The sequence below is a fragment of the Alosa pseudoharengus genome, unplaced genomic scaffold (genome assembly GCF_046254945.1).
Source record: "Alosa pseudoharengus isolate Yale_2024_CS ecotype anadromous, Long Island Sound unplaced genomic scaffold, YU_APseudo_1.1 YU_APseudo_1.1_scf_10, whole genome shotgun sequence".
Classification (NCBI taxonomy): Eukaryota; Metazoa; Chordata; class Actinopteri; order Clupeiformes; family Clupeidae; genus Alosa; species Alosa pseudoharengus.
Genome location: NW_027468565.1, coordinates 35,334,749 through 35,343,629, shown reverse-complemented (window position 1 = coordinate 35,343,629; position 8,881 = coordinate 35,334,749). Strand labels below are relative to the sequence as shown.

The following is an 8,881-nucleotide window of genomic DNA, read 5'->3' as shown; positions in this document are numbered from 1 at the left end:
CTGGACAGACAGTACCAACGAGTGCATAACCTGCACCTGTAATGTAAGTCTCTATCTCTCTCTCTCACTTTCTTTCTCTCTCTCCCTCTCTCTCTCTCTGTCACACACACACACACACACACACACACACACACACACACACACACACACACACACACACACACACACACTTCACCATGAAACAAAATCTGGCTGACAAAAGTAACTCTTTCCGATTTTGTGAAATATTCTCTCGTTTGTTCTGTGTGTGTGTGTGTGTGTGTGTGTGTCCATGTGTTTATTTTTTATTTTTTCAGCTGGGCTACATCGAGTGTGAGATAGAGGAGTGTGTCCTACCGGTGTGTGATGATGGTTGGGTGAGCGTCAAGCCGCCTGGGAAGTGCTGCTACGAGTGCCAAGGTGTGTGTGTGCGTGTGTGTGTGTGTCTGTGTGTGTGTGTGTGTGTATCTGCATTTGTGTGTGTTGGTGCATGTTTGTTTTTGTACAATTACAATCACAATGTACAATCATAATGGCTGTTAATGCTTTGTGTGTGTGTGTGTGTGTGTGTGTGTGTGTGTGTGTGTGTGTGTGTGTAGATTCAGGAGCATCGTGTGAGTACCAGGGTGAAGTGTATGTGAGTAATGAGCACTGGGAGGTTGATGAGTGCACCAGCTGTACGTGTGTATCAGGAGACGTCCACTGCCAAACAGAGAGATGCCCCCCAACCAACTGTGCAGCTGTGAGTTTTACACACACACACACACACACACACACACACACACACAAACACACACACACACACACAAATAGGCCTGTCACGATAACAAATTTTACTGGACGATAAATTGTCTCAGAAATTATTGCGATAAGCGATAATATTGTCGTTCTGAGAATTTTCCTCGGGAAGAGGAAGACGGCCCACTTGTTGTGTTTTTTTTTCCCCAACTGGGAAAACTGCAGCGGATGATTGTGTTTTAGATGCATATGCATGTTTGTTGTGTTGCCGCTTTTAATTGCGACTGTTTTCCAACAAATGCGACACACCGACTCGCACACGTGCAGTGGTTCACCACGGGCATTCGGTTTAAATCCGAAATGCTCCCACATTGCAGCTGTCGCGTTAGGCTTAGAAACCTATTCCATCTTTTTTGTCTCGAACTCGCAACTAGCTTTCTCTCTGCCTAGTGCCTACCGGATACTTCTCACGCGGCTCTTTAGCTGCACTCTGTGGTAGGCTACGCCAGTAGTCCCGCCTCCCCACACACCATGCGACTGATAAGTGACTGGCATGAGGGTTCACTCATCGTTACTCTAAGGACCCGAGAGAGAGACGAGGAAAAGAAACAAGCATGCAAATGGCATTTATCGCGGCCAGAAAAATTATCGAGCTAATTTTAATTATCATGCGATTAATTGATTTATTGAATATCGCGACAGGCCTACACACAAACACATACACTCTGTTTCATTAACGTGTGACAAAGGGAAAAGACAAACTGTGTTTGTACCTGTTAGTGTTTTTGTATGGATACAGTATATGATATCTGTGTGTGTGTGTGTGTGCGTGTGAGCGTGTGTGTCTGTCTGTGTGTGTGTGTGTGTGTGTGTGCGTCTGTGTGTGTGTGTGTGTGTCTGTGTGTGTGTGTGTGTGTGTGTGTGTGTGTGTGTGTGTGTGTGTGTGTTGCTGCAGGATGAGACCCCTGCTCTGATCCCTGGGATGTGCTGTCCACACTGCCTGCCCCGCCCGGCCACCTGCATCGTCTTCGGGGACCCCCACTACCGTACCTTCGATGGCAGGATGGTTAACTTCCAGGGCGCCTGCACCTACGTGCTCACTGAAGACTGCCACGGAGGAGACTTCAGGTGTGTATGTGTGTGTGTGTGTGTGTGTATGTGTGTGTGTATGTGTTTGAGTGGGTGGGTGCTTTATAAATTAAAATAAGCAAATTAAATCAATTACATTAATTAAATCAATTAAATTGTCTGTGTGTGTGTGTGTGTGTGTGTGTGTGTGTCTGTGTCTGTGTGTGTGTGTGTGTGTGTGTGTGTGTGTGTGTGTGTGTGTGTGTAAAGTATTCACGTCACCAATGATGCACGTGGTCGAAAGGGTGTGTCTTGGACCAAAGAGGTGACCCTGTTCATCGCTGACATCACCGTTAGCCTTCTGCAGAACTGGGTTGTCATGGTAATATACTAGCCCTCATCATATACTGTAATAAAAGACAGAATATGACCATCATGGGAACATAGGACAGATTTAAATGAATATAGCAGCATCCTATTCTGTAATATAGGACAGATGTAACGGTATTTCACCCTAATCTATCTTGTCCTTCCCCTCTCGTCCTATCCCAGGTGGACTCTAAGGTGGTCACCCTACCTTACCTGAGAGAGCCTTATGTTTATGTGGAGCGTAAAACCAACACCATTCTCCTGAACACTAACATCGGCCTGAAGGTACAGGCTTGTAAAGTCTCAATCAATGTGTCTGCACCCCCTGCCCTTTCTCTCTCTCTCTCTCTCACTCTCTATCTATCTCTCACACTTTCTCTCTGGTGGCAATAAGAACCATACAGGAGAACATGGAGGCATGTTTTTAACTGGTGAAATAAATATCTAATTTTCAATGTTTTATTGCATTTATATAGTGTTTTAAATAAAGGGTTTTAATGTCCCCCCACCCCCTCACCCCTCTCATGAACAGTGCCTTACTCCCTCTTTCTCTCTACGTAGGTGCAGTGGAATGGTCGTTCCCACCTGGAGGTAAGTGTTCCGGGGACGTATAAGAAACACACCTGTGGTCTGTGTGGGAACTTCAACAACTACCCGCAGGACGACCTCCGACTCCGCAACGGACAGCTCACCTCCTCAGAGGCCGCCTTCGGCAACAACTGGAGGGTAAGAGAGAGTGTGCAAGAACTAAATATCAACAACTGGAGGGTAAGAGAGAGTGTGTGAAAGAACTAAATATCAACACCTGGAGGGTAAGAGAGAGTGAAAGAACTAAATATCAACACCTGGAGGGTAAGAGAGAGTGAAAGAACTAAATATCAACAACTGGAGGGTAAGAGAGTGTGTAAAAGAACTAAATATCAACAACTGGAGGGTAAGAGAGTGTGTGAAAGAACTAAATGTCCAGTAATCTGAGCTCCTGTTCCTGCTCCTGTGGTGCAAATGGTCAGTGCTTGGTACTTATAACACTTTTCCATCTGAGCAATGCTGAGGTTGTGAGTTTGAGCCTCACTTACTTCATCTGGTATGTAGATGTTCCTCTAGCAAGGTTACTGTATATAAGGCAGTTTCAGCGGAACAATGGCAAGGTTGTGAGTTTGAGCCTCACCTGAAGCATAGTCTTTAAATGTTGTATGTGTGCTTACATTGCCGGTTAACCTTGTGGCATATAGTAATTTCTCATTCTAAAATATCATTCACACATTCCTTCCCTCCACTGTGGCAAACAGTCAGCACATAATGATTCCAGCAGACTAGAGGCAACACAAAGTTCTGAGTTTGGTGCATAATCTTCACTTGTAGTTCTAGTGACGTGATGAGTCTTTGTGCAGTGGTTATAAATCAGTTCCAGTTGAGCCATAGTAAGTGAGTTCGAGCATAAGACTGAAGTTTCATATCCACATTTCTCATACTAAAACAGGGGTTTCCAACCACCCACTGAGAGTGGACAGTTTGATCCTCCCCTGGAGCGTCTAGTATTCAGGCAGATAATAAGACACATATGTAATGCGGGTCCTACTAGACTGTTGTGCTGGAAAATGTTATAAATATTATCTTAGAGGCACGATCCCATTATCTTCAAAGGTTGAACTCATTCACATCACATGTTATGAATTACTCTGCTTCAAAAGCTGAAATGATGCAGTCGACCAGCACGAGTATGAGCCTCATGAGGAGCATCTACTGTTTAGCTAATCCACATGCACATACACATCTTTTGATCCCGTAAGGGAAATTTGGTCTCTGCATTTATCCCAATCCGTGAATTAGTGAAACACACTCAGCACACAGTGAACACACAGTGAGGTGAAGCACACACTAATCCCGGCGCAGTGAGCTGCCTGCAACAACAGCGGCACTCGGGGAGCAGTGAGGGGTTAGGTGCCTTGCTCAAGGAGTTCAGCTGTGCCTACTAGTCGGGGTTCAAAGAGCTAACCAGTAGGCCACGGCTGCCCCCCGATAGCAAGATGATGAGGAATGTTTAGCTAATCCACATGCAATAGCAAGATGATGAGGAATGTTTAGCTAATCCACATGCAATAGCAAGATGATGAGGAATGTTTAGCTAATCCACATGCAACAGCAAGATGATGAGGAATGTTTGGGAAATTGGGACTTTTTGGGACTTTGGCCTGAGGGGCTTTGGCCAGGACTATGAGGAGCGTAGTTCTGATATTTATTCTGTTCTGGGTTAGTGGGCCCTCAATTGCCCGTCTACAACTGGTTCAAAATGCTGCTGCTCGTCTTTTAACTAGCACAAGTATGAGCACATCTCACCTATTTTAGCTTCACTCTACTGGCTACCTGTTAATTTAGGATTCATTTTAAACTTATTTTATTTGCTTTTAAAGCCTTAAATGGCCTTGCCCCACCGTAGCTCTCCGAGCTGTTGCACCCCTACATTCCCGGCCGCTCTCTCAGGTCAGCTGACCAGCTGCTCCTGACAGTGCCTAGAACAAGGCTAAAACTCAGAGGAGAACAAGCTTTTGCTGTTGCAGCTCCAAAACTTTGGAATGCATTGCCACTCCACATCAGACAAGCCTCCTCACTGTCTCATTTTAAATCTCTGCTTGAAACCCATCTTTTTTCTCTGGCTTTTAACACCAGGTAACGTGATCGATGTGTTTTAAATGTGTTGTGTGGGCAGTGCACTTTATCTATTTATTTATTTGATTTGATTTTACTTATTTAATTTTATGTTTTATTTTATTTTATTACTTTTTATCCTACTGTATCCTTTTATTGTTGTACAGCACTTTGGAAACCTTGTGTTTGTTTAAATTGTGCTATATAAATAAAGTGGATTGGATTGGACTGGATTGGATAGTTCTGATATTTTGCAGACAGATTATACACACTGTCACCTCAGGGCCAGAGCTGGACACTTTGAGAGGCCCTAGTGGTACATTCAGGTAGTGCATGGCACTAAACATAGCAACTGAACAAGCCCAAGGTTATGAGTTCAAGCCCCACCAGGACCATTGCTTCTTCATTATCTTGCAATAGCAAGATGATACATTTTCAGACATTTTCTCAAAAGAATTCCTGATATTGCACAGAAATCACATCCCTCAATATTGTAGACTATAAGTAAACTTTCACATATAGGTCAGACCTGCACATGTACTCTGGCTCCAGTGGCACAATCGGTCAGCGCACGGTACTTATAAGACAGTTCCAGCAGAGCAATGCCGAGGTTGTGAGTTCGAGCCTCACCTGGAGCATCTAGTCTTTAGATAATTAAATAAGATTCCGTATAGGCTGCAAATATGGTTGTTATTATACCGTATACTCACACACACCATGTTTGGAATAACTTTTCAAGCTCCAGTGGACAATCTGTTAGTTTATTGAACAGTTCTGGCAGAGTTTCTGAGTTCAAACCTCACCACAAGCACCTGTTTACCATGTATGTAAAATGTGATTGGAACCAGTGGAAATGTTCAAATACATTTAGACAGTGATGTCATGAAGACGCATTGTTCCAAATACAACACTTTCTGCGCTTTGACCAGGGTTCAACCCTGGTTAATTTTATGCCCGAAAGAGTTACCCCCCGATTGCCTTACTCAGTGTGAATAGCACAACCAATGTTGCTAACAACCATGCTACAGTTTTACTATTGAGCTGCTAATTGTTGCTCCTCTCCCAGGTTGTGACTAAGGTCTGTCTGAATTTCCACAACCTGGGAACAGTCCACGTTGACTGGCTTGGTGTGAAATGACAAAATGAGGGTTGGACATGGGTGAGATACCCCTGGTCCGACTCTGGTCATCGTTTTGAAAGTGGCATTTGTCAGATGACTTGTGCACACACACAAACAGGTTTGCTTGGTGTGAAATGACAAAATGAGGGTTGGACATGGGTGAGATACCCCTGGTCCGACTCTGGTCATCGTTTTGAAAGTGGCATTTGTCAGATGACTTGTGCACACACACAAACAGGTTTGCTTGGTGTGAAATGACAAAATGAGGGTTGGACATGGGTGAGATACCCCTGGTCCGACTCTGGTCATCGTTTTGAAAGTGGCATTTGTCAGATGACTTGTGCACACACACAAACAGGTTTGCTTGGTGTGAAATGACAAAATGAGGGTTGGACATGGGTGAGATACCCCTGGTCCGACTCTGGTCATCGTTTTGAAAGTGGCATTTGTCAGATGACTTGTGCACACACACACAGGTTTGCAAGACTGTATACATTTCAGCTCTCCTCTGCTTCTCCTCTCCGCAGGTGGACAGTCTGAACTCCAGCTCATCGTGTGTGTTAGAGGCCCAGGACGTGAACCCGTGCAAGTCTGCCGGTTATTCTGCTCGCAAATCTGCCAATTCTCGCTGTGCCGTTCTGAAGGGTTCCATGTTCGAGAAGTGCCATAAGGTGGTTCCACCGGAGATGTTCTACGCGGCATGTGTGTATGACCTGTGCGCGTGCGGAGCCAACAGCGAGGAGTGTTTGTGTGATGCGCTGGAGGCGTACGCGTCAGAGTGCAGGGAGGCCAGTGTCATACTGCAGTGGAGGTCATCCTCACTGTGTGGTAGGTCACACACACACACACACACACACACACACACACACACACACACACACACACACATACACACACACACACATACACACACACACACACACACACACACACATATATATACACCAATATCCACACTTAATAATTCATTGAGTAAAGTAATCTAGTCTGTAGTTGGGAAATGGGTTTTTCAAAGACTGTGGTTTAAGAAAGTATATCACCCATATGTTTGTTGTGTACATTTTACACGTTTACATGATAGTAATCAGTGTGTGTTCCAGTGGCGCAATTGGTTAGACGTTGCCTGCAAAGCAGGGAAAGATGATAACACTGGGGCACGTTGGGCTCAATCTCATTCTCCACACTCACTCACTCACACACTCACACACTTGGAGGCACAGTTGGCTAGCGTGCAGTATTCCAGCAGAGCGATGGCGAGCCTTGTCTTGTCTTTTGACTCTTTCTGTGTGCTCTTGTTTCATACACACATTTGTTATAATGGACAAGCTTTCAAGATGATGTTTTATTGATGCTTAAAATAAAAAAAGTTCCCTTCACAAGATTCAATTGGCACAATTGCGATACCACAAATGTATAAGGCCTTTATTGAGATAGATATATGGAAAGAAATTTAGGAAAGATAGGTAGAAATTTATTATAAGGCTGGATTGTGTAGGCTTTTATAATACACTTCTGTAGAAAAGCAACCATACACACATCTCTTTTTGTCCTTTATTTGTTCTGTTCTTCAAACCCAGACTCAACAATGTACTAGTATATATTCTGATGTCTGCATGCTCTGCTGAAATACTGAATCAATAAATATCAACAACAACAACTGTCTTCTTCTCTCTCCAACCCTCCCCAGCTGTGGGCTGCCCAGTGGACCGTGGCTTTGTGTTTGACGAGTGTGGCCCGCCTTGTGCTGTGACGTGTGTGACGCGCGACGTGCCCCTGGGCGTGATCGAGGCCCAGTGCTTCAAGCCGTGTGTGCCAGGCTGCCAGTGCCCTGCCGGCAGAGTTCTCCATGACAACCACTGCGTCCGCCCCGACAAATGCCCCAATATAATACACAACACCAACTAATGCGCATACACACACACACACACACACACACACACACACACACACACACACACACACACACACACACACACACATACATACACATACAGCACAAACTCACAACATACCCAATATTATCTAACACAAACACATACATCACAAAACACCACCTCACACACACACACACACACACACACACACACACACACATACATGCACATACTGTACAAACACACTCCCACAAAGATACAGTTTATCTGGACATTCACCTATATGACATATTCCACCACTAACAGTAGCAGATACACGCATACACAACACCCGCTCTAAAGATACAGTAAAGTGACTGATTTGAAATGGTGCTATGTTATCCAGCCAGCTGACTGGTCTTCTGTAAAATACAGTAATATGGTGTAATCTGTGATGTGCACTTGGGACACACATGCCTCTGTTGTCTGTTGTCTAAGAGAGTGAGCTAAGACTTCTGGGATGCTGGAGGACCAAAGACTATTTGAATTCACAATTCACTTGGCTATATTCATGTATAATATTATTTTTTGCCATTTAAATGCCAGTTGTATTTTGTATTTTATTTTTTATTTTGTGTATCAGTGCCTCATGTCTATTGTGTGTTGTATTGTATGATATTGTATTGCGTATTGTGTGTGTGTGTCTTTTGTACTGTACGTATTTTATAGCAACAGCACTATATTTTTGGGAACAGTGTAAAAGGTGCACCAGCAGAATTACTGTATTGATACGCAGAACTATGTTTCCAAATACACTGAAACTTTTACAGAATTACGGCTGTCGGGAGTTATATTATCTATGCATGGTTACACACACACACACGCACACACACACACAGTCGTAACCACTTGGCTCAGGGTGGAAGTGGAGACCACACCGTATATTTTAAACACAAATATATTTATTAAGTTAAATATCTACAATAAGTCAATATGTGTAAGGCAAATTAAAACTATTGCGTACGTCAGCATATGTACATGTGTGATGCAAAAGGTAAATGAAACAGGGCCACAGGCAGCACTGTCAAGAGTGTGAGAGCAGAGCAAG

At 44.0% G+C, this 8,881-nt stretch overlaps 1 protein-coding gene and 1 non-coding gene across 2 annotated transcripts in view; both read left to right on the top strand.

Moving 5' to 3' along the window:
* The window catches only part of kcp (kielin cysteine rich BMP regulator), a 55,472-nt gene extending 46,867 nt beyond the window's left edge, over positions 1-8,605 (top strand). The window contains exons 43-51 of the mRNA XM_076271017.1: positions 1-43; positions 297-399; positions 579-721; positions 1,673-1,845; positions 2,056-2,167; positions 2,338-2,439; positions 2,716-2,880; positions 6,448-6,748; positions 7,608-8,605. The exon at positions 1-43 is cut by the window's left edge and continues 46 nt beyond it. Coding sequence (XP_076127132.1) covers positions 1-43; positions 297-399; positions 579-721; positions 1,673-1,845; positions 2,056-2,167; positions 2,338-2,439; positions 2,716-2,880; positions 6,448-6,748; positions 7,608-7,825 — 1,360 coding nt within the window. The 3' untranslated portion in view covers positions 7,826-8,605. The remainder of the gene's footprint in view (positions 44-296; positions 400-578; positions 722-1,672; positions 1,846-2,055; positions 2,168-2,337; positions 2,440-2,715; positions 2,881-6,447; positions 6,749-7,607) is intronic.
* On the top strand, positions 5,346-5,438 carry trnai-uau (transfer RNA isoleucine (anticodon UAU)). Its single transcript is given in 2 exon segments — positions 5,346-5,383; positions 5,403-5,438. It is a non-coding gene; the product is annotated as a tRNA-Ile (tRNA).
* Positions 8,606-8,881: the final 276 nt, after the last annotated feature.